Raw genomic sequence first — 26,635 nt, forward strand, 5'->3', positions numbered from 1 at the left:
TTAGCAACAAATCGACCTGCCTCTATTAACTTCCCCTGAAAATTAGTTAGCAACACTGCCAGTAACAGTGTAACGTATACGCAGGGAGTCAGGAAGCTAGTGCAGAAGGTGAGTTTAATAATGAAAAGAACAAACATAAGCAACATACTGAACGTGAGAGAGAGCAATACTGCCTGATGACTGAGGCTTACTGAGGGCTATATGAAGGGAGAGTAATCAGGGTGGTGATGAAGTCCAGGTGTGCTTAACGATGGGAAGCAGGTGTGCGCAATGTGGGTTGCCAGGACCGGTGGTTAGTAGACCGGCGACGTCGAGCGCCGGAGTGAGGGAGCAGGAGTTGGCGTGACAGTACCCCCCAATCATAGACTATCTATGTTTCACAAGTTTGGACATCACAGTACAGCACAGTAGAGTACAGTACAGTAAAGTAGAGTATAGTTCAATAAATAAATACAAATATTTATTTTATTTTTATTGTCACATACACCGGATAGGTGCAGTGAAATGTGCTGATTACAGGGTCAGCTATAGCAGTACGGCACCCCTGGAGCAAATGAGGGTTAATTGCCTTGCTCAAGGGCACATCAACCTTGTTGGCTCAGATATTCGAAGCAGCAACCTTTCGGTTACTGGCCCAACGCTCTAACCGCTAGGCTACCTGCCGCCCTACAGTACAGTACAATACAGTATATTATACTGTACTTTACTCTAGTGTGCCCTACTGTGCTGTACTGAACTATTCTCTACTATTCTTTACTGTACTGTACTGTGCTGTCCAAACTTGTGAAATATTCAGATGTCTGATCATAGTTATCTATGTTTGGGCCAAATCAAGGCCGTCCAGACCAAAAGTCACGTTGAAATCAAGGCCTGTCCAGAACAGACCAATAACCGACGGCTGTGGACGTTGAAATCAAGGCCAGGGTGGACTGACCAAATTTTAACTACTTTTAAATATAGTCGTCTGGTGTCGGTTGGTGGTCAGTGGGTGAGGATGCTGGTTACCATAAATGGAAAGAGAGGGGGCTCATGGGTAGGTGACATTAAGTGGAGAGAGTGAGGCAGAGAGAGGGAGAGGGAGGGCTTGTCCAGACTGTTTTTTCACACACTTACTTTGACCACCAGATGACAGAAAGAGAAAGAAAACAGGTGGACAGTAACAGGTGAGCCAACTGTGGTTTGTGACTACTATGATTTCCCATTGTAGCCAATTCAATTGTAGTCATTCTGTTACAGATTTTTCGGTCATTCTGTTACCGATTCACTTAATAATCACTTAATAATTCATAAACAAAATTGTTATCAGTACAAACACTTTAACTAATTGGTAGGTCTACCTTTACTTGTTACTTCTGTGAACTTTCATTATCCTCTCTCCTCATTAGGGAGTGAAATTAGAAAATATCTTGAAGAATGACAATATTCAGACAATATTTTGTAAACTTACAGAAGGCAAATATTTTCTGCAAGACGAAATATAAATGTTGATATTAGTTGGCAAGGGTCTTTACTTTACTTGTTTGTTTTTTAGTTTTTTAGTTTTTAGGGGTGGATCAGCTTTAATGATAGACTGATAGACTCATAGACTGTTCTCTCTACTACCGCATGGCAAGCGGTACCGATGCACCAAGTCTGGAACTAACAGGACTCTGAACAGCTTCTACCGCCAAGCTATAAGACTGATAAATAGTTAGTTAAATAGTTAACCAATAGCTACCCGGAATATCTGCATTGACCCTTTTTGCACTAATCTCTTTTGACTCATAACATACGCTGCTGTTACTGTTTATTATCTGTCCCGTTGCCTAGTCAATCTATCCATACCTATATGGGTTGGGTTAAATGTGGAAGACACATTTTGGTTGAATGCATTCAGTTGTGCAACTGACTAGGTATCCCCTTTCCCTTAACTACCTCGCACCCCTGCACATCGACTTGGTACTGTTACCCCGTGTCTATAGCCAAGTTGTTGTTACTCATTGTGTATTTATTCCTTGTGCTATTATTTTTCTATTTATTTATTGTGTTATTATTATTTTCTATTTTTTCTAGTATTTTTATTTTTATTCTCTCCGCATTGTTGGGAAGGTCCCATATGTAAGCATTTCACTATTAGTCTACATCTGTTGCTTATGCTGCATGTGACAAATACAATTTGATTCAATTTGATTTCACATGTTGGTGCTCATGGGTTCTTTTACATGGAAATGCCCATCCCTAATACAGTATGTTGCAATGCTAAGCTGACTCTAGGACAGTGTGCTGTGCTGTTTGAGGTGCCTCTGATGACTTAAGTGCCCTGACCTAAATGCAGGCCTGCATAAGCACATGATGCAGCAAATTCTCTGGGGAAATATCCTCAGATATCCTCCTCCTGCTGCTGTGAAAATGTTTTGACTGTACTTTCAGTATAGCTCTCAACATGTGCGTCCCTCTTAGGGTAATGCAACTCATAGTACAGGTTCATTTACTACAGAAAATAAAACGGTAATCTGGTATCCAACTGTGTTTATTAGAGAAATCTCTTATGGCAAAACAAGAACAAGTATAACAAAAGCCAATAATAAAACACATATGATGTTATAAATTGATGTTTAAGCAGTGCCAAAAGCCACAGGGTTGAAATTAAACATCAGAAGAATTTACAGTGACACTCCCAGTGAAATCAACCAATCTTGATTAAAACAGTTGTACTGTACCTGTAAAGAATCTAACAATGTTCCGTTTCGGTTTCACATACATACAGTACTGTAGACACCCACTTTCTTTGATATTCTTCATCTGCACTTATGGACTACACTCTTCAATTTAAGCCACAGGTTTTCAATGGGGTCAATCCGGAGACTGAGATGGCCATCGCAAAATGTTGATTTTGTTGTCAATTAACAATCTCAGCCATCTCAGTCTCCAGATTTGAACGCCATTGAAAACCTTTGGTTTTAATTTAAGTGGGCAGTCCATAAGCACAGATGAAGGATATCAAGGATCTGGAAAGATTCTGTATGGAGGAATGGTCTAAGATCTCTACGAATGTGTTATCCAAACTCATAAAACATGTTAGAAAAAGGCTGTGTCGTTATCCTCACAAGGGGAGGGTGCCTGAGTATTGAAAACAGGGGTACCAATAATTTTGACCCCTGTCTTAAATGTTTTTATTACTTGTTAAACAAAATCTCTTTCTCTGAGCAATAGTATTAGTATAAAATAATATAATAATAAAAGAAATGTAGCATACAATATAGCTCAGTATTTGTTTTATTTATTTTATATATGCTTTTTTGCTCATCTTTATCAAGGGTGACAATACTTTTATATCATACAAACAAACTTTTAACCCTTGTTATAAATTTCCGTTTAGAGAAAAATGTTACGTGTATAGCATACAGTATTTTGCCTTTCGTTACAGGCCTTAGCAAATGCATAATTTCTAAACAATCATTCCAACTCTGCTTCATCCCCTGACCAAAATAATTCTGATTGTAGGTTTTGAGTTTTGGATTAAAAACATCTATATTAATTTATAATATATTACAATTTACCATTGTAATTACCTTCAAATCAATCGTAATTGAAAAGCAATGAGTCAAGGTCTAACCTAAATTCTTGTCAATTACAGTACCTATGCAGTATACAGTATACCAACTCTGACAACTAAATTACCATTCAAAAAGGGATAACCAATAAGTATTCACATGGTTATGGTCACATTGGCACAGACCTTATCAGCACTGACCTCTATGAAATTCGATAGTTTAGAGCAGGGATGGGCAACTTTAATGGGGGTGGGGGCCACAAAAAATCTGAACTCATCATGGGGGGCAGCAGTGGTTCGCGGGTCTGCGTACCCACATCCATACCCCCACCTTGCGAGCAAAACGAGGCTCGCAAGGCTCTCTTGACAGTGGAGAGAAAAGGTTTCAGAGTTAATTTCCTGCAATTCTACACATTTTGTGATGGGGCATAGAGACATTTTTGCGGTTTTATAACTCATTTCAAGTAATAATTCCGCAAACCTACACATTTTGCCAAGGGGCATAGAGACATTTTTGCGGTTTTATAACTCATTTAAAGTTATAATTCCGCAAATCTACACATTTTGCCATGGGGCGGAGAGAAGATTTAGCAATTGTATAACTCATTTCATGCAATTCTACTCAATTTGCCATGGGGTGGAGAGAAATGTTAACAGTTTTTAATATGATATCTGAGTGAGAGTGACTAACAAAATCAATTGGGGTCCCTGGTCGGTAATTCAACCACGATTACTACAAGTTTAGATAGCTGCCCGCTGGACAACTTACCAATCTAAAAATGTTTAGCTGACATGGGCTAATTGAATGACTGTCAGCAACTGACATAACAAGAGAAAAACTGATGACGCACAACCAAATTTCAAAATTGCACCTTGTGTATTCTACTATTCTAACTCTGAACAGTAAATTGAGATCCCGACTGAGTCCCCCCCCCCCCCCTCCCGCGCGCCTTCAAAAGGCCCCTTGTAGCTCAGTTGGTAGAGCATGGCGCTTGCAACGCCAGGGTTGTGGATTCGATTCCCACGGGGGGCCAGTATGAAAAAATGTATGCACTCACTAACTGTAAGTGTCTGGATAAGAGCGTCTGCTAAATGACTAAAATGTAAAAGGGGGGCTGTCAGTAGCCCATCCCTGGTTTAGATCCGTAATTTAGATTCTGCAAAATGAACGACATTCTTAAATATAATTAATGTGACTAAAACAGGCATGTTATCAAAAGGCAAATGGAGACATCACAGAGGATCAACTCTTCCACACTTGAGAAGTTTGGCCAGGTGCACCTTTATCTCCTTAGTTCTGATGCCATAAATCAATGGGTTACAAAGACCAGGAAGAAGGAGATACAACAAGCTGATAAAAATACGTAAATCAGGGCTAATGGTATGTTTTACCCTGTACGTCATGAATGCTGTCATAGAAGCAGAGTAGGTGATGCAGATGCCCATTAAATGTGTACTGCACGTGTGGATGGCTTTAGAACGAGACTCTCCTGCTGCTGATCTGAATATGACCACAAAAATTGCTATATATGACAATGCAATGCCAAAACAGTCAACCGTGGGCACACAGAAACTGATCAAACCTGCCAAGTAGTTTTTACTTGTGTCCCCACATGCCAATGTAACCACTAACTGGTGCTCACAGTGAGTATGATATAAGACATTGGATGAGCAAAATGTTAGCGTCCCAACAAGGGCAACCATAGCTGTTATTATAATGAAGTTACGGATTATAATCACAAGGCTAGCTATTCGACAATTATTGTAGCTCATGACGACATTGTAGCGCAATGGCATACAAATGGCAAAATACCGGTCAACAGCCATCCCAAACAGAACAGAGGACTGAAAGCTGCAAGTGTAGTGAACAGACCACATCTGCAACAAACATAATCCTCGAGGAAAAACATTAATCTCAGTGGCAAAACTGAATATCATTCTGGGAACAATCCAAAAGGGAGTTAAGGTGTCAATACAAGCAATAGAACCTATCAGCACATACATGGGTGAATGGAGAGTCCTCTGTTTCGCAATAGTAAATACCAGGGCAATGTTGGTAGTCATTGAGAAACAGAAGCCTACAAAAAAAGGAATGAAGAGGAGCCGTCGATACTCTTTAAGGGAAGTAAATCCAATGAAATAGAATTCGGTATGGGAGAAATTTCTGAAGGTTCCTAATTCCATTCCCATTCCAGCACTTGGGAGGTTAAATCAATACCTGTAACCAAAATAATAAAACAGATATTAGTGCAGCTTTAGTGCATATTAGTGCATATTTCAACCTATCATGAAAACAGTGAGCAATGAGTTAATCTGAAAGAAGAAATGACTTTGTTCAACTCACCCCCAATAGTTCTCTAGCAGTATTCTTTGGACAGTGGTTTTCTGTCTTCGCTCAAAGCTGAGTATATGGGGGAATTGACGCATATACATTTCATTAAAATATATATCATTTGAAGTGAAGTCAGCAAGAAAATGTGATCTACGGATGGCTTCACTGTACCTTGTTGTTGATGTATCAAGGCCTCCCGTAATTGACCCTGTCCTGTATATGTATCACTTCTCATAGACTAAAGAGAACAAGGGAAGGAGCACCAACAGTACACTGTCCACAGTGTCTTACCCCTCACCATCATTGGCTATATTCTCCTCCTGGTCAAACAATGGCCCCTTCTTAAATTCTCCTCCTGGTCAAAGAATGGCCCCTTCTTAAATTCTCCTCCCAAATTCCCAATTCCCTTAGCACTGCCGCCAAGACCAGTTTGGGTTGTAATTACCTAATTGGTGCTAGAGTGACTATGACTGTAGTAACGGGTTGTTGCATCAGGGCCACTATTATTCACAACCCTTTCATCATCACCACACAATTAACAAGACTTTCCACCTATGTCATAACAAGTTACTGAAGAACTTGCAACAGGGACCAAAGAGGTTCAAAATAAAATTTGAAAACATGACTCGCTTCACACTACTCACTGCTTGTCTGCAACGTGCTGTTTGAATACCGATAATCTATCTTAACCAGGACAGAAGAACATAATGTATCATGAATTCTGGTGTATGTACACTACCAGTCAAAAGTTTGGATACACCTATTCATTCAAGGGTTTTTCTATATTTGTACTATTTTTTAAATTGTAGAATAATGGTGAAGACATCAAAACTATGAAATGACACATATGGAATCATGTAGTAACCAATAAAGTGTTAAACAAATCAAAATATATTTTATATTTGAGATACTTCAAATAGCCACCCTTTGCCTTGATAACAGCTTTGCACACTCTTGGCATTCTCTCAACCAGCTTCATGAGGTAGTCACCTGGAATGCATTTCAATTAACAAGTGTGCCTTGTTAAAAGTTAATTCGTGGAATTTCTTTCCTTCTTAATGCGTTTGAGACAATCAGTTGTGTTGTGACAAGGTAGGGGTGGTATACAAACCATCAAACAGGCAAAGTCAATAAAGGACTAAGATTGAATCGTACTACACCGGCTCCGACGCTCGTCGGATGTGGCAGGGCTTGCTAACTATTAAAGACTACAAAAGGGAAGCACAGCCGCGAGATGCCCAGTGACACGAGCCTACCAGACAAGCTAAATCACTTCCATGCTCGCTTCGAGGCAAGCAACACTGAAGCATGCATGAGAGCATCAGCTGTTCCGAATGACTATGTGATCACGCTCTCCGTAGCCGATGTGAGTAAGACTTTTAAGCAGGTCAACATTCACAAGGCCGCAGGGCCAGAAGGATTACCAGGACGTGTACTCCAAGCATGCGCTGACCAACTGGCAAGTCTCTTCACTGACATTTTCAACATGCCCCTGACTGAGTCTGTAATACCAACATGTTTCAAGCAGACCACCATAGTCTGTAGCAATCACTTATGTAGCCATGAAGTGCTTTGAGAGGCTGGTCATGGCTCACATCAACACCATTATCCCAGAAACCCTAGACCCACTCCATTTTGTATACCGCCCAAACAGATCCACAGATAATGCAATCTCTATTGCACTCCACACTGCCCTTTCCCACCTGGAAAAGAGGTACACCTACATGAGAATGCTATTCATTGACTACAGCTCAGCGTTCATCACCATAGTGCCCTCAAAGCTCATCACTAAGCTAAGGACCCTGGGACTAAACACCTCCCTCTGCAACTGGATCCTGGACTTCCTGACGGGCCGCCCCCCAGGTGGTAAGGGTAGGTAACAACACATCTGCCACGCTGATCCTCAACACAGGGGCCCCTCAGGGTGCGTGCTCAGTCCCCTCCTGTACTCCCTGTTTACCCATGACTGAATGGCCAGGCACGACTCCAACACCATCATTAAGTTTGCCGACAACACAACAGTGGTAGGCCTGATCACCGACAACGATGAGACAGCCTATAGGGAGGAGGTCAGAGACCTGCCAGTGTTGTGCCAGGATAAAAACCTCTCCCTGAACGTGATCAATACAAAGGAGATGATTGTGGACTACAGGAAAAAAAAGAGGACTGAGCACGCCCCCATTCTCATCGACGGGGCTGTAGTGGAACAGGTTGAGACCTTCAAGTTCCTTGGTGTCCACATCACCAACAAACTATCATGGCCCAAACACACCAAGACAGTCGTAAAGAGGGCACGACAAAGCCTATTCCCCCTCAGGAGACTGAAAAGATTTGGCATGGGTCCTCAGATCCTCAAAAAGTTCTACAGCTGCACCATCGAGAGCATACTGACCGGTTGCATCACCGCCTGGTAATGCAACTGCTCGGCATCCGACCGCAAAGCCCTACAGAGGGTAGTGCGTATGGCCCAGTGCGTATGGGGCCAAGCTTCCTGCCATCCAGGACCTCTGTACCAAGCGGTGTCAAAGGAAGGCCCTAAGAAATGTCAAAGACTCCAGCCACCCTAGTCATAGACTGTTCTCTCTGCTACCGCACGGCAAACGGTACCGGAGAGCCAAGTCTAGGTCCAAAAGGCTTCTTAACAGCTTCTACCCCAAGCCATAAGACTCCTGAACAGCTAATCATGGCTACCCAGACTATTTGCATTGTCCCCCACACCCCCTCTTTTACGCTGCTGCTACTCTGTTTATTATCTATGCATAGTCACTTTAACTCTACCCACATGTACATATTACCTCAATTACCTCGACTAACCGGTGCCCCCGCACACTGACTCTGTACCGGTACCCGCTGTATATAGCCTCCCTACTGTTATTTTATTTTACTGCTGCTCTTTAATTATTTCTTTTTTTTCACTCATCTATTTTTTACTCAACACTTTTGTAAGCATTTCACTGTAAGGTCTACACCTGTGGTATTCGGCGCATGTGGCAAATACAATTTGATTTGATTTGAGAATGCCAAGAGTGTGCAAAGCTGTCATCAAGGCAAAGGGTGGCTACTTTGAAGAATCTAAAATATATTTGTATTTGTAACACTTTTTTGGTTACTACATGATTCCACATGTTTGGACACACCTACTCTTCAAGGGTTTTTCTTTATTTTTAAAATTTTTTACATTGTAGAATAATAGTGAAGACATCAAAACTATGAAATAACACATTCGGAATCATGTAGTAACCTAAAAAGTGTTAAACAAATCAAAGTATATTTTCTATTTGAGATTCTTCAAATAGCCACCCTTTGCCTTGATGACAGCTTTGTACACTCTTGGCATTCTCTCAACCAGCATCATGAGTTAGTCACCTGTAATGCATTTCAATTAACAGGTGTGCCTTGTTAAAAGTTAATTTGTGGAATTTATTTCCTTCTTAATGCGTTTGAGCCAATCCGTTGTGTTGTGACAGTGGGGGATTTCAACCTCCCTACGTCTACATTTGACTCATTTCTCTCTGCCTCCTTCTTTCCACTCCTCTCCTCTTTTGACCTCACCCTCTCACCGTCCCCCCCTACTCACAAGGCAGGCAATACGCTTGACCTCATCTTTACTAGATGCTGCTCTTCTACTAATCTCACTGCAACTCCCCTCCATGTCTCCGACCACTACTTTGTATCCTTTTCTCTCTCGCTCTCCTCCAACACTACTCACTCTGCCCCTACACAGATGGTAATGCGCCGCCACAACCTTCGCTCTCTCTCTCCCACTACTCTCTCCTCTTCCATCCTATCATCTCTTCCCTCTGCTCAATCCTTCTCCCTCCAATCTCCTGATTCTGCCTCCTCAACCCTCCTCTCCTCCCTTTCTGCATCCTTTGACTCTCTGTGTCCCCTATCCTCCCGGCCGGCTCGGTCCTCCCCTCCAGCTCTGTGGCTTGATGACTCATTGCGAGCTCACAGAACAGAGCTCCGGGCAGCGGAGCGGAAATGGAAGAAAACTAAACTCCCTGCCGACCTGGCATCTTTTCACTCCCTCCTCTCTACATTTTCTTCATCTGTTTCTGCTGCTAAGGCCACTTTCTACCACTCTAAATTCCAAGCATCTGCCTCTAACCCTTGGAAGCTCTTTGCCACATTCTCCTCCCTGCTGAATCCCCCCCCCCCCCCCTCCTCTCTCTCTGTGGATGACTTCGTCAACCACTTTGAAAAGAAGGTTGACGACATCCAATCCTCGTTTGTTAAGTCTAATGACACTGCTGGTCCTGCTCACACTGCCCTACCCTATGCTTTGACTTCTTTCTCCCCTCTCTCTCCAGATAAAATCTTGCGACTTGTGACTGCAGGCCGCCCAACAACCTGCCCGCTTGACCCCATCCCCTCCTCTCTTCTCCAGACCATCTCGGGTGACCTTCTCCCCTACCTCACCTCGCTGATCAACTCATCCTTGACCGCTGGCTATGTCCCTTCCGTCTTCAAGAGAGCGAGAGTTGCACCCCTTCTCAAAAAACCAACACTCGATCCCACTGATGTCAACAACTACAGACCAGTATCCCTTCTTTCTTTTCTTACCAAAACTATTGAGCGTGCCGTCTTTAGCCAACTCTCTTGCTATCTCTCTCAGAATGACCTTCTTGATCCAAACCAGTCAGGTTTCAGGACTGGTCATTCAACTGAGACTGCTCTTCTCTGTGTCACGGAGGCTCTCCGCACTGCTAAAGCTAACTCTCTCTCCTCTGCTCTTGTCCTTCTAGACCTGTCTGCTGCCTTTGATACTGTGAACCATCAGATCCTCCTCTCCACCCTCTCCGAGCTGGGCATCTCCGGCGCGGCTCACTCCTGGATCGCGTCCTACCTGACCGGTCGCTCCTACCAAGTGGCGTGGCGAGAAGCTGTCTCCGCACCACGTGCTCTCACCACTGGTGTCCCCCAGGGCTCAGTTCTAGGCCCTCTCCTATTCTCCCTATACACCAAGTCACTTGGCTCTGTCATATCCTCACACGGCCTCTCCTATCATTGCTACGCTGACGATACACAACTAATCTTCCCCTTTCCCCCTTCTGATAACCAGGTGGCGAATCGCATCTCTGCATGTCTGGCAGACATATCAGTATGGATGACTGATCACCACCTCAAGCTGAACCTTGGCAAGACGGAGCTGCTCTTCCTCCCGGGGAAGGACTGCCCGTTCCATGATCTCGCCATCACGGTTGACAACTCCGTTGTGTCCTCCTCCCAGAGTGCGAAGAGCCTTGGCGTGACCCTGGACAACACCCTGTCGTTCTCCGCTAACATCAAGGCGGTGACCCGATCCTGCAGGTTCATGCTCTACAACATTCGGAGAGTACGACCCTGCCTTACACACGAAGCGGCACAGGTCCTAATCCAGGCACTTGTCATCTCCCGTCTGGATTACTGCAACTCGCTGTTGGCTGGGCTCCCTGCCTGTGCCATTAAACCCCTACAACTCATCCAGAATGACGCAGCCCGTCTGGTGTTCAACCTTCCCAAGTTCTCTCACGTCACCCCGCTCCTCCGCACACTCCACTGGCTTCCAGTTGAAGCTCGCATCTGTTACAAGACCATGGTGCTTGCCTATGGAGCTGTGAGGGGATCGGCACCTCTGTACCTTCAGGCTCTGATCAGTCCCTACACCCAAACGAGGGCATTGCGTTCATCCACCTCTGGCCTGCTGGCTCCCCTTCCTCTGCGGAAGCATAGTTCCCGCTCAGCCCAGTCAAAACTGTTCGCTGCTCTGGCACCCCAATGGTGGAACAAGCTCCCTCACGACGCCAGGACAGCGGAGTCACTCACCACCTTCCGGAGACATTTGAAACCCCACCTCTTTAAGGAATACCTGGGATAGGATAAAGTAATCCTTCTACACCCCCCCCGCCCCCCCCCATAAAAAAAAAAAAAAAAAGATATTGCAAGGTGGTTATCCCACTGGCTATAGGGTGAATGCACCAATTTGTAAGTCGCTCTGGATAAGAGCGTCTGCTAAATGACGTAAATGTAAATGTCCTCATGAGCGCAAGTTTCATCATAGCGCAGCAGCGTATACAGAAGTTAGCCCTATTTGGTAAAAGACAGAGTCCATATTATGGCAAGAACAGCTCAAATAAGCAAAGAGAAATGACAGTCCATCATTACTTTAAGACATGAAGGTCAGTCAATACGGAACATTTCAAAACCTTTGAACGTTTCTTCAAGTGCAGTCGCAAAAACCATCAAGTGCTATGATGAAACTGGCTCTCATGAGGACCGCCACAGGAATGGAAGAGCCGGAGTTACCTCTGCTGCAGAGGATAAGTTCATTAGAGTTACCAGCCTCAGAAATTGCAGCCCAAATAACTGCTTCACAGAGTTCAAGTAACAAACACATCTCAACGTCAAATGTTCAGAGGAGACTGTGAATCAGGTCTTCATGGTTGAATTACTGCAAAGAAACCACTACTAAAGGACACCAATAAGAAGAAGAGACGAGCAATGGACATTAGACTGGTGGAAATTTGTCCTTTGGTCTGGAGTCCAAATTGAATATTTTTTGTGTGGGGGTGCTTTGCTGGTGACACTGTCTGTGATTATTTTAGAATTCAAGGCACACTTAACCAGCATGGCTACCACAGCATTCTGCAGCGATACGCCATCCTATCTGGTTTGGGCTTAGTGGGACTATCATTGGTTTTTCAACAGGACAGTGACCCAACACACCTCCAGGCGGTGTAAGGGCTATTTTACCAAGAAGGAGAGTGATGGAGTGCTGCATCAGATGACCTGGCCTCCACAATCCCCCGACCTCAACCCAATTGAGGTGGTATGGGATGAGTTGACGGCAGAGTGAAGGAAAAGCTGCCAGCAAGTGCTCAGCATATGTGGGAGCTCCTTCAAGACCGTTGGAAAAGCATTCCAGGTGGAGAGGTGACGAAGGGAGTTCTGGGCGTACTACGCCCAGGGAAGGAACCGGGCCCACTCCCCCTGTTGTTCCTGGCAGTGACTCCTAAGGAACCTCCCCAGCTCCTGGTTGATCCTCTCCACCTGCCCGTTGGACTGAGGCCGTTACCCAAATGTGAGGCTGACCGTGGTCCCCAGCTTCTCCATAAAGGCTCTCCATACCTGCGACGTGAATTGGGGACCACGGTCGGAAACGATGTCCTCCGGAAGGCCATAATGCCGTAAGACATGCTGGAATAGTGCCTCAGCGACCTGGAGAGCGGTAGGTAGACCAGAGAGAGGGATACAACCGCAGGATTTAGAGAATCTGTTAACAACCATCATAATAGTGGTAAAACCAACAGAAAGGGGGAAATCAGTGATGAAGTCTATGGACAGATGGGACCAAGACTGCTGAGGCACGGAAGGGGAAGGAGATTCCCTGCTGGAGCATGCCTGGAAGATTTGGTTTGGGCACATACGTAGCAGGAGTTGACATAGTGGGCGACCTCCCGCTCCAAGGTGGGCCACCAGTACTTAGTGGAGAGAGATTGAATGGTGTGGGTGATACCTGGGTGTCCAGCGGCGAGGGTTGTGTGTGCCCAGTTCAACAGCCGATCCCTTACCGTAGTTGCGCTCCGGATCGGAACCCCTCCCGAATCATGGAGATGGGACAGGGCATCGGCTTTGATGTTCTTAGAACCTGGGCGATATGACAGGGTGAAGTTGAATCTAGTGAAGAAAAGGGCCCACCTTGCTTGTCGCAGGTTCAGCCGCCTCGATGTCCATATGTACTCCAGGTTCTGATGGTCGGTTAGGATGAGGAATGTCTCCTTGGCGCCCTCCAGTCAGTGTCTCCAATCCTTTAATGCCAACTTCACCGCGTCATAGTTCCTCTCTGCAAGAGACAGTTTCTTTGAGAAGTATGCACATGGATACAATTTCTGTGGGTTACCTTGGCGTTGGGACGCCCACTTTTGAGGCGTCCACCTCAACCACGAAGGGCAGCGTAGAATCTGGGTGTTTCAACAACGGGGGGGAGGTGAAACCCCTCTTCAGTAGCCGGAAGGCCTCATCGGCTGCAGGACTCCACACCAACGTACGAGGACCACCATTGAGGAGAGAGGTGAGAGGAGAGGCGATGGAGCTGAAGTTCTTAATGAAACGGCAGTAGAAGTTGACAAACCCCAGAAACCGTTGGAGCCCTTTTATGGTGGTTGGGACTGGCCATGACCTGACTGCTTTGACCTTCCTTTCATCCATATTCACCCCATGCGGGCTGAGCCGGTATCCCAAAAAGGAGACATCAACCTGATGGAACTGGCACTTCTCCGCTTTAACATAAAGTTGGTTATCCAGGAGGCATCACAGGACTACTCGGGCGTGAGTGATGTGATCCTCCAAGGTGGCCGAGTAGACCAGGATGTCATCGATATACATGACCACCTGGCACCCGATCATGTCCCGGGAACACCTCGTTCACGAATGCCTGAAACACAGATGGAGCATTGGCTAGTCCATAAGGCATCAACAAGTACGCGTAGTGCACAGACGTCGTGCTGAAGGCCGTTTTCCATTCATCCCCCTCTCGGATGCGGATAAGATTGTAGGCCTCTGCAGACCAGCTTCGTAAAAAAACGGGCCCTGCGGAGCTGTTCGATGGTGGCCAGTACCAACGGGAGAGGGTAGTGGTACTTGGTGGTGATGGAATTGAGACCGCTGTAATCGATGCAGGGACGCAGACCCCATCCTTCTTGGTCACGAAGAAGAAGCCTGCCAACACAGGAGAGGTGGATGAGCGGACAAAACCCTGTTGGAGAGCATCCTGGATGTACTCCTCCATGGCCTCAGTCTCAGTCACCGACAGAGGGTAGATGTGGCTGCGCGGCGGCGCAGAGCCTTCTAGCAGGTCGATGGCAGAGTCCCAGGGGTGATGAGGAGGGAGACAGGTGGCTTGGGTCTTGGAGAACACCTCCCGGAGATCCTGGTAAACTTCAGGGATGTCGGGCTGGAGGGCAACCATAGGACTCTCAACCGACGTGGAACTGCACAGCAAGGGAAAGCAGGTCCTCCGGCATCCGGGTGCCCAGTCGGTAATTTCCATCCTCGACCAGGAGATGGTGGGTTCATGACGTTGGAGCCACAGGAGGCCGAGGATGACTTTGTTCACTGGTGCGGTGATGATGAGGAAGGGAAGGCTTTCCTGGTGCATGGATCTCACGGTGAAGGTAAGTGGTGCTGTTACATGTGAGATAATGCCGGATCCCACTGGTCGATTATCCAGGGTGTGGACCGGAAGAGGAGAGCGGGTACGAGGAGATATTCATGGAGGAGACGAGGGCCTGGTCGATGAAATTCCCAGCGGCACCGGAATCCACTAGAGCGGTAGAAACAACATATGAGGGACAGCAAACCAGTGAAATGGAAACCAGGAACGGTTTGGCGGAAAACGATGATGATGGAGTGCTCACGCCTTTCCCGGGAGATGAATGATCACAGGGCCGCCCCTCTGCTCTCATGGATCCTGGGTTGGGATGCACCGGACATCGCTGAAGCTGGTGCCCCTCCTGGCCACAATAGGCGCAGAGCCCCAGCTGTCTCCGGCGACGCCACTCTGCTTCGGGGAGGTGAGTGGACCCTATCTCCATGGGTTCAGACTCTGCCTCAGGACGGCCAAAGGAGGGAGGCGAATGGCGGGGTGGGCACCGCTGCTCCCGAAGCAGGTTATCCAGACAGATGGCCATTGCGATGAGTGCGTCCAAGGAAAGATTGTCATCCTGACATGTTAACTCCGTCTGGACCTCTTCGTGCAGTCCTCTCCGGAATAGGGTGCGGAGCGCCGGCTCATTCCATCCGCTGGAGCCTGCCACAGTCCGAAAGATGAGGGTGTACTCTGCAGCAGTCTGGGCACCCTGATTGAGTTGGAGAAGTCACTAACCTCCCTCTCTGCCCTCTGGAGGATGGTCGATGACCGCCCCGAACAGAGCCATGAACCTCTCATAGGAACCCAGCTCCTCCTATCCTCTCTCCCAGACTGCCGTAGCCCACTCCAACGCCCCCCTGGTCAGCAGGGAAATGACCGTGGCATCTTTGGACTTCTCGGTGGTGGGGGCTCCCGTCTGATGGGCAAAATAGAGGGAGCACTGGAGTAGGAAGCCACAGCATTTTGATGGAGTACCGTCATACTTCTCTGGAAGGGACATTTGGGCATTGCTGACCTGGGCGGACTGCTGGGTAGGCTGGGGGACTGGCTCACTGTGACGACCCGTGGTAGGAGCAGAGGACCTCCTCCATAGCCATACGCAGTTGCGTGAGCTGGTCGTGGTGTTGGTGGAGTAGATGACCCGGTTCGTTGACCGTCTGGAAGATGATTTTATCTTCTGCTGCTTCCATATGTCGAGGTAGTATTCTGTTATATATACGCCAGGAGTCAGGAAGCAGGTGCAGAAGGTGAGTTTAATAATGATAAATGCAAATAAACAAAACATGAGAAGAGTACAGAACGTGAATTAAAACAATACTACCTAATGACTGATGGCTACTGAGGGCAAAATAAAGGGAGAGTAATCAAAGAAATAATGATGTCCAGGTGTGCGTAATGATGGCGAGCAGGTGTGCTTAATGATGGTTGCCAGGGTCGGGGGTTAGTAAACCGGCAACGTCGAGCACCGGAGCGGGGGAGCGGGAGTAGGAGTGACACAGTGCCTTCAGAAAGTATTCACACTCCTTGACTTTTTCGTTTTGTTGTGTTACAAAGTGGGATTAAAATTGATTTAATTGTCTTTTTTTTGTCAACGATCTACACAACAAACTCTGTAATGTCAAAGTGGAAGAAAAATTCTAACATTTGTAGAAAAATTTTAAAAAATAATGAGGAAAAAAAAGACACTAATATATCTTCATGTTAGAATCCCCTTTGGCAGCGATTATAGCTGTGAGTCTTTCTGGGTAAGTCTCTAAGAACTTTCCACTTCTGGATTGTGTAACATTTGCCCATTATTATTTTCAAAATTATTCAAGTTCTGTCAAATTGGTTGTTGATCATTGCAAGACAACCATTTTCAGGTCTTGCCATAGATTTTCAAGCAGATTTAAGTCGAAACTGTAACTCGGCCACTCGGGAACAATCACTGTCTTCTTGATAAGCAAATCAAGTGTAGATTTGGCCTTGTGTTTTAGATTATTGTCCTGCTGAAAGGGGAAGTAATCTCCCAGTGTCACGGAATCAGCCGAGGCTGCTCCTCCTCCTTGCTCGGGCAGGCTTCGGCGTTCGTCGTCCCCGGAGTACTAGCTGCTACCGATCTATGTTTCTGTGTTTGACTTGTTTTGTCTTGATTGTGTACACCTGTTTCCTATTATGTTAGGAGGTTGTTTTGTACTCTGGTTACTTTGTTAGTAAAAGTACGTTTCCAGTAGCTCGGTGTCCTGCATTTGACTTCGCCTACCGCATTCACGTCGCACTTTGACAGAATCACACACCACTCACGGAGTCAGCAGGAGCGGCGGTGCCAGCTGGATCTATGGAGGCACGCGTCGAACACCAAGCGGCCATGATCCAGGCTCTCGGCAGTGGAAGATAGCATTCAGTACCACCTCGGGTCACTATGAGTACCTCGTCATGCCATATGGTTTAATGAATGCTCCTTCAGTCTTCCAATCATTTGTGGACAAGATTTTCCGGGACTTGCATGGACAGGGTGTAGTGGTATATATTGATGACATTCTAATATACTCCGCTACACGAGCCGAGCATGTGTCCCTGGTGCGTCGAGTGCTTGGTAGACTGTTGGAGCATGACCTGTATGCGAAGGCGGAGAAATGTCTGTTCTTCCAGGAGTCCATCTCCTTCCTGGGACATCGGTTGTCCGCGTTAGGGGTAGAGATGGAGATTGACCGCGTTTCTGCCGTGCGTAATTGGCAGACTCCCACCACGGTAAAGGAGGTGCAGCGCTTCTTGGGTTTTGCCAATTACTACCGGAGGTTTATCCGGGGCTTTGGACAGGTAGCAGCTCCCATTACCTCTCTGCTAAAGGGGGGTCCGGTGCGCCTGCAGTGGTCGGCTGAGGCGGACAGTGCGTTTAAACGTCTGAAGGACCTGTTCACCTCGGCTCCGGTGCTGGCGCATCCGGATCCCTCTTTGGCATTCCAGGTGGAGGTGGACGCTTCCGAGGCTGGGATCGGCACGGTGCTGTCTCAGCGCTCGGGTACGCCACCTAAACTCCGCCCCTGTGCTTTCTATTCTAAGAAGCTCAGTCCGGCGGAGCGCAATTATGACGTGGGGGACAGGGAGCTGCTAGCTGTGGTTCAAGCCCTGAAGGTGTGGAGACATTGGCTTGAGGGGGCTAAACACCCTTTTCTCATTCTGACTGACCATCGTAACCTGGAGTACATTCGGGCAGCGAGGAGGCTGAACCCTCGCCAGGCATGGTGGGCTATGTTTTTCTCCCGCTTTGTATTTAAGCTCACCTATAGACCAGGGTCCCAGAACGCTAAGGCAGACGCCCTGTCTCGACTATATGACACAGAGGAGAGGTCCATTGAGCCCACTCCCATACTCCCGGTGTCTTGTCTGGTGGCACCGGTGGTGTGGGAGGTTGATGCGGAAATCGAGCGGGCGTTATGTTCCGATCCTACTCCTCCACAGTGTGCAGAGGGTCGGAAGTACGTGCCGCTCGAGGTTCGCGATCGTTTGATATACTGGGCTCACACATCACCCTCCTCTGGTCATCCGGGTATTGGTCGGACAGTGCACTGCCTTAGTGGGAAGTACTGGTGGCCTACTTTAGCGAAGGACGTGAGGGTTTATGTTTCCTCCTGCTCGGTGTGCGCCCAGTGCCCCTGCCCAGGGGGAAGTTACAACCCCTATCCGTTCCACAACGGCCGTGGTCTCACCTATCGGTGGATTTTGTCACGGACCTTCCCCCCTCCCAGGGGAACACTACGATCTTGGTCGTTGTGGATCGGTTTTCTAAAGCCTGCCGTCTCATTCCCCTGCCAGGTCTCCCTACTGCCCTACAAACTGCTGAGGCCCTGTTTACACACGTCTTCCGGCACTATGGGGTGCCTGAGGATATAGTGTCTGATCGGGGTCCCCAGTTCACCTCTAGAGTCTGGAGGGCGTTTATGGAACGTCTGGGGGTCTCAATTAGCCTTACCTCAGGTTTTCACCCTGAGTAATGGGCAGGTGGAGAGAGTGAACCAGGATGTGGGTAGGTTTCTGAGGTCGTATTGCCAGGACCGGCAAGAGGAGTGGTCGGGATATATTCCCTGGGCAGAGATAGCCCAAAACTCACTCCGCCATTTGTCCACTAACCTTACGCCTTTCCAGTGTGTGCTAGGTTATCAGCCGGTCCTGGCACCTTGGCATCAGAGTCAGATCGAAGCCCCTGCGGTGGACGAGTGGTTTCGGCGCTCGGAAGAAACTTTGAACGCTGCGCATGTCCATCTGCAGCGGGCTATTAGGCGGCAAAAGACGAGCGCCGATCGCCACCGCAGTGAGGCTCCGGTGTATGCACCGGGAGATTGGGTCTGGCTCTCGACCCGAAACCTGCCCCTTCGCCTGCCCTGCCGGAAGCTGGGTCAGCGGTTTGTGGGGCCATTTAAAGTCCTGAGGAGACTGAACGAGGTATGCTATAGGCCATTAATTACCGCATTAACCCCTCGTTCCATGTGTCTCTCCTCAGGCCGGTGGTGGCTGGTCCACTTTAGGAGAGTGAGGTACGAGAGGCTCCTCCGCCCCCATTGGACATCTAGGGGGCTCCGGCGTACTCCATCAGTTCCATCTTGGATTCGAGGCGTCGGACGGGGGGCCTGCAGTATCTCGTGGAGTGGGAGGGGTACGGTCCGGAGGAACGGTGCTGGGTCCCCAGGAGGGACATCCTAGATCCCTCCATGTTGAGGGACTTCCACCGGAGTCATCCGACTTGCCCTGCTCCGCGTCCTCCTGGCCGTCCCCGAGGCCGGGGTCGGCGCACGGCTTGTCAAGGGGGGGGTACTGTCATGGAATCAGCCGAGGCTGCTCCTCCTCCTTGCTCGGGCAGGTTTCGGCGTTCGTCGTCCCCGGAGTACTAGCTGCTACCGATCTATGTTTCTGTGTTTGACTTGTTTTGTCTTGATTGTGTACACTTGTTTCCTATTATGTTGTATTGTATTCCCTATATAACCCTCTGTCGTTCATTGTGTGTTGTGTGTGATTGTTCTCGTCATTTTCGGCAGTTGCCATTGTGCGGGTATTCTCCTCCCTGTTTGGAGGTTGTTTTGTACTCTGGTTACTTTGTTAGTAAAAGTATGTTTCCAGTAGCTCGGTGTCCTGCGTTTGACTTCGCCTACCGCATTCACGTCGCACTTTGACACCCAGTGGCTGGTGGAAAGTAAACCTAACCAGGTTTCCCCTAGGATTTTGTCTGTGCTTGGCTCCATTCCATTTCTTTTTTATGCTGAAAAACTCCCCAGTCCTTAACGAGTACAAGCATTCCCATAACATGATGCAGCCACCACTATGCTTGAAAATACACTGAACAAAAATATAAACATAACATGTAAAGTGCTGGTCCCATGTTTCATGAGCTGAAGTAAAAGATCTCAGACATTTTCCATACGAACAAAAAGCTTATTTCTCTCAAATTTTGTGCACAAAAGTGTTTACATACCTCCACATCTGGCTTCTTCACCTGCGGGATCGTCTGAGGTGGGAAGGGGTGGGGGGAGTATTTCTGTCAGTAATAAAGCCCTTTTGTGGGGGAAAAACCCATTCTGATTGACTGAGCCTGGCTCCCCAGTAGGTCGGCCTGGCTCCCAAGTGGGTGGGCTTATGCCCTCCCAGGACTACCCATGGCTGTGCCCCTGCCCAGTCATGTGGAATCCAGAGATTAGGGCCTAATAAATGTATTTCAATTGACTGACTTCTTTATATGAACTGTAACTGAAATTGTTGCATGTAGCGTTTATATTTTTGTTCAGTATATGTAGAGTGGTAATCTGTAATGTGTTGTGTTGGATTTGCCCCAAATGTAAGACTTTGTATTCAGGGCAAAAAGTTAATTGCTTTGCCACATTTTTTGCAGTATTACTTTAGTGCCTTGTTGCGAACAGGATATATGTTTTGGAATATTTTTCTCTGTACAGGCTTCCTTCTTTTCACTCTGTCAATTGTGTTAGTATTGTGGAGTAACTACGATGTTGTTGATCCATCCTCAGTTTTCTCCTATCACAGCCATTAAACTCTGTAACTGTTTTAAAGTCACTGAGCGGTTTCCTTCCTCTCCGGCAACTGCTTTAGGAAGGACGCCTGTATCTTTGTAGTGACTGGGTGTATTGATACACCATTCAAGGTGTAATTAACCCCCTAAGGTCGATGTCCGCTCCCCCACTGAAATATAATTTGCATAATACAAAAATCCCCATAAAATCGTCTGTCGCGTCTTGGGACTTGTCTGAAGTCAATACAGCCAATCTGCCAACTTCTGTCTGTAACATCCCAACAATTTTGGCACATTAATAGTACCCCTCTGTATAAAGGTGAGATTCTCCCGAAAACGTACTTGTCGGTTGTTTTGCTATAGGATGCCCACAAGCCTGACAAGACTCCTCTGAAGGTCCCCCGTACCAGTTGAAAAAAATTATGGAAGTACACAGAAGTATGTGGACACCCCTTCAAATTAGAGGATTCGGCTATTTCAGCTACACCCGTGTATAAAATCGAGCACACAGCAATCTCAAAAGACAAACATTGGAGGTAGAATGGCCTTATTGAAGAGCTCAGTGTCACCGTTCCAACAAGTCAGTTCGTCAAATTTCTGCCCTGCTAGAGCTGCCCCGGTCAACTGTAAGTGTTGTTATTGTGAAGTGGAAACGTCTAGGAGCAACAACGGCTCAGCCGTGAAGTGGTAGGCCACACAAGCTCACAGAATTGGACCACCGAGTGCTGAAGCACGTAGCGCATAAAAATTGTCTGTCCTCAGTTGCAACACTCACTACCGAGTTCCAAACTGCCTCTGGAAGCAACGTCAGCACAATAACTTTTCGTCGGTAGCTTTATCAAATCAAATCAAATTTTATTGGTCACATGCGCCGAAGACAACAGGTGCAGACATTACAGTGAAATGCTTACTTACAGCCCTTAACAAACAGTGCATTTATTTTAAACAAAAAAAGTAAAAATAAAACAACAACAAAAAAAAGTGTTGAGAAAAAAAGAGCAGAAGTAAAATAAAGTGACAGTAGGGAGGCTATATATACAGGGGGGTACCGTTGCAGAGTCAATGTGCGGGGGCACCGGCTAGTTGAGGCAGTTGAGGTAATATGTACATGCGGGTAGAGTTAAAGTGACTATGCATAAATACTTAACAGAGTAGCAGCAGCGTAAAAAGGATGGGGTGGGGGGGCAGTGCAAATAGTCTGGGTAGCCATGATTAGCTGTTCAGGAGTCTTATGGCTTGGGGGTAGAAGCTGTTGAGAAGTCTTTTGGACCTAGACTTGGCACTCCGGTACCGCTTGCCGTGCGGTAGCAGAGAGAACAGTCTATGACTAGGGTGGCTGGAGTCTTTGACAATTTTGAGGGCCTTCCTCTGACACCGCCTGGTATAGAGGTCCTGGATGGCAGGAAGCTTTGACCCAGTGATGTACTGGGCCGTACGCACTACCCTCTGTAGTGCCTTGCGGTCGGAGGCCAAGCAGTTGCCATACCAGGTGGTGATGCAACCAGTCAGGATGCTCTCGATGGTGCAGCTATAGAATTTTTTGAGGATCTGAGGACCCATGCCAAATCTTTTCAGTCTCCTGAGGGGGAATAGGCTTTGTCATGCCCTCTTCACGACTGTCTTGGTGTGTTTGGACCATGATAGTTCGTTGGTGATGTGGACACCAAGGAACTTGAAGCTCTCAACCTGTTCCACTACAGCCCCGTCGATGAGAATGGGGGCGTGCTCAGTCCTCTTTTTTTTCCTGTAGTCCACAATCATCTCCTTTGTCTTGATCACGTTGAGGGAGAGGTTGTTGTCCTGGCACCACACGGCCAGATCTCTGACCTCCTCCCTATAGGCTGTCTCATCGTTGTCGGTGATCAGGCCTACCACTGTTGTGTCGTCGGCAAACTTAATGATGGTGTTGGAGTCGTGCCTGGCCATGCAGTCATGGGTGAACAGAGAGTACAGGAGGGGACTGAGCACGCACCCCTGAGGGGCCCCCGTGTTGAGGATCAGTGTGGCAGATGTGTTGTTACCTACCCTTACCACCTGGGGGCGGCCCGTCAGGAAGTCCAGGATCCAGTTGCAGAGGGAGGTGTTTAGTCCCAGGATCCTTAGCTTAGTGATGAGCTTAGAGGGCACTATGGTGTTGAATGCTGAGCTGTAGTCAATGAATAGCATTCTCACGTAGGTGTTCCTCTTGTCCAGGTGGGAAAGGGCAGTGTGGAGTGCAATAGAGATTGCATCATCTGTGGATCTGTTGGGGCGGTATGCAAATTGGAGTGGGTCTAGGGTTTCTGGGATAATGCTGTTGATGTGAGCCATGACCAGCCTTTCAAAGCACTTCATGGCTACAGACGTCAGTGCTACGGGTCGGTAGTCATTTAGGCAGGTTATCTTAGAGTCCTTGGGCACGGGGACTATGGTGGTCTGCTTGAAACATGTTGGTATTACAGACTCAGTCAGGGACATGTTGAAAATGTCAGTGAAGACACTTGCCAGTTGGTCAGCACATGCTCGGAGTACACGTCCTGGTAATCCGTCTGGCCCTGCGGCCTTGTGAATGTTGACCTGCTTTAAAGTCTTACTCACATCGGCTACGGAGAGCGTGATCACATAGTCATCCGGAACAGCTGGTGCTCTCATGCATGCTTCAGTGTTGCTTGCCTCGAAGCGAGCATGAAGTGGTTTAGCTCGTCTGGTAGGCTTGTGTCACTGGGCAGCTCGCGACTGTGCTTCCCTTTGTAGTCTGTAATAGTTTTCAAGCCCTGCCACATCCGACGAGCGTCAGAGCCAGTGTAGTACGATTCAATCTTAGTCCTGTATTGACTCTTTGCCTGTTTGATGGTTCGTCGGAGGTCATAGCGGGATTTCTTATAAGCGTCCGGGTTAGAGTCCCGTTCCTTGAAAGCGGCAGCTCTACCCTTTAGCTCAGAGTGGATGTTTCCTGTAATCCATGGCTTCTGGTTGGGGTATGTACGTACGGTCACTGTGGGGACGACATCATCGATGCACTTATTGATGAAGCCAGTGACTGATGTGGTGTACTTCTCAATGCTAGTCTGAAGAATCCCGGAACATGTTCCAGTCTGTGCTAGCAAAACAGTCCTGTAGCTTAGCATCTGCGTCATCTGACCACTTTTTTATTAACCGAGTCACTGGTGCTTCCTGCTTTAGTTTTTGCTTATAAGCAGGAATCAGGAGGATAGAGTTATGGTCAGATTTGCCAAATGGAGGGCGAGGGAGAGCTTTGTATGCGTCTCTGTGTGTGGAGTAAAGGTGGTCTAGAGTTTTTTTTCCTCTGGTTGCACATTTAACATGCTGGTAGAAATTAGGTAGAACGGATTTAAGTTTCCCTGCATTAAAGTCCCCGGCCACTAGGAGCGCTGCATCTGGATGAGCGTTTTCCTGTTGATTAATGGCCTTGTACAACTCATTCAGTGCAATCTTAATGCCAGCATTGGTTTGTGGTGGTAAATAGACAGCTATGAAAAATATAGATGAAAACTATCTTGGTAAATAGTGTGGTCTACAGCTTATCATAAGATACGCTACCTCAGGCGAGCAAAACCTCGAGACTTCCTTAGTATTTGATTTTGTGCACCAGCTGTTGTTTACAAATATACACAGACCGCCACCCCTTGTCTTACCGGAGTCAGCCGTTCTGTCCTGCCGATGTAGCGTATAGCCTGCTAGCTGAATGTTATCATTGTCGTCGTTCAGCCACGACTCGGTGAAACATAAGATATTACAGTTTTTAATGTCCCGTTGGTAGGATAACCGTAATCTTAAATCGTCCAATTGATTATCAAATGATTGAACGTTGGCTAATAGGATTGATGGAAGAGGCAGTTTACTCGCTCGCCGTCGGATCCTTACAAGGCACCCCGATCTACGTCCACGATATCTCCGTCTCTTCCTCACGCGAATGACGGGGATTTGGGCCTTGTCGGGTGTCTGTATGATATCCTTCGCGGCCGCCTCGTTGAAGAAAAAATCTTCGTCCAATACGAGGTGAGTAATCGCTGTCCTGATATCCAGAAGCTCTTTTTGGTTATAAGAGACGATGGCAGAAACATTATGTACAAAATAAATTACAAATAACGCGGAAAAACACACATAATAGTACAATTGGTTAGAGGGCTGTAAAACGGCAGCCATCTTCTCCGGCGCTGTTTACTCACAACTCACAACTTTATGAAATGAGTTGGTGTATAGCTCACCACTATTGGACTCTGGAGCAGTGGAAACACAATCTCTGGAGTGATGAATCACGCTTCACCATCTGGCAGTCCAACAGACTAATCTGGGTTTTGCGGATGCCAGTAGAATGCTACCTGACCCGATGCATAGTGCCAACTGTAAAGAGGATAAATAATGGCTGGGGCTGTTTTTCATGGTTCGGGCTAGGCCCCTTAGTTCCAGTGAAAGGAAATCTTAACGCTACAGCATCTAATGACATTCTAGACGATTCTGTGCTTCCAACTTTGTGGCAACAGTTTGGGGAAGGCCCTTATCTGTTTCAGCACCTACTGCTGCTAACATTACTATCCATCCAGGCAATGCAGCCCACTGCAATGCTTCTTTGGGAAATCTATCAACTTTCATTTTAAAAAATAGATTCGTCCCCGGACATAAGGACTATCCCACCCGTAAATACTATGGTCAAAGGACCTTGAGAAAACAGCTAGACTAAGTTAGCTAGCTTAGCCAGCTAGCTGTTTACAGCCGCGATGGAACAACTGTTTTTTACAAACTATCAAGGCTCAGGCTAAGACCCAGATGGCAGGCAGGATCAGGGTCACGACAGGCAGAAAGGCCAGAACAGTTAACGACAAAGAAAAACAAACCTAGAGCACAGGAAACACTCTAACACGCTGGTAGGACTTCACGGAACGAGACGAACTGGCAACAGACAAACAGAAAACGCAGGTATAAATACACAGGAGATAATGGGGACAAATGGGAGACACCTGGTGGGGGGTGGAGACAAGCACAGGACAGGTGAAACAGATCAGGGTGTGACACAAACGCACCAGAGGTTATTTGGGGTTCCAGGGTTCTTCGTCTTCTGTGAGTTTTAACGGTGGTTGGCATCCAATTTATGTTGCATTACCGCCACCAACTAGTCTGGGATAAAAATCCCTTATACATTTACCCACAAAATGGAAAAAAGGGGAAAGGAAAAATATTTTTTTTTAATGAAATTACCCCACCATCTAAACCTACACTCAATAAAACCTACCACCCTATTCCACTATTTTACCCTATCTAGTCCTACCCCAGGCCAACGGCCTGGGAGGACTAGACACCACCACTCAACACACCCTGTAACTATTCTAAAGTCAAATTTCATACACACAAATACTTCTCTGCTGCTGCCACCACAACATCTATTTTCCGTGATTTACGTTCCATCTAATCTGTACAGTTGATGACCATAACTATGAACGCTAAGAATCCAACCTTACTGAAGCAAACAGTGCCGTCGGAAACTATTCAGACCCTTTGACTTTTTCCACATTTTGTTACATTATAGCCTTATTCTAAAATTGATTAAATCATTTATTTTCCTCATCAATCTACACACAATACCCCATAATGACAAACCAAAAACAGGTTTTTAGAAATGTTTGCTCATAAAAAAAAATTTAAAAACTG

General features: G+C 47.0%; 1 protein-coding gene across 1 annotated transcript; it reads right to left on the reverse strand.

Moving 5' to 3' along the window:
- Positions 1-4,765: 4,765 nt before the first annotated feature.
- Positions 4,766-5,716, reverse strand: LOC311136311 (olfactory receptor 52P1-like; the record flags this gene model as incomplete). Its single annotated transcript, XM_084170433.1, has 1 exon — positions 4,766-5,716. The coding sequence occupies one exon, from the start codon at positions 5,714-5,716 to the stop codon at positions 4,766-4,768; it is 951 nt and encodes a 316-aa protein (XP_084026559.1).
- Between the last annotated feature and the right edge of the window lie 20,919 nt (positions 5,717-26,635).

This window comes from Coregonus lavaretus, assembly GCF_964263955.1.
Source record: "Coregonus lavaretus genome assembly, chromosome: 10".
In the NCBI taxonomy this organism is placed as follows: Eukaryota; Metazoa; Chordata; class Actinopteri; order Salmoniformes; family Salmonidae; genus Coregonus; species Coregonus lavaretus.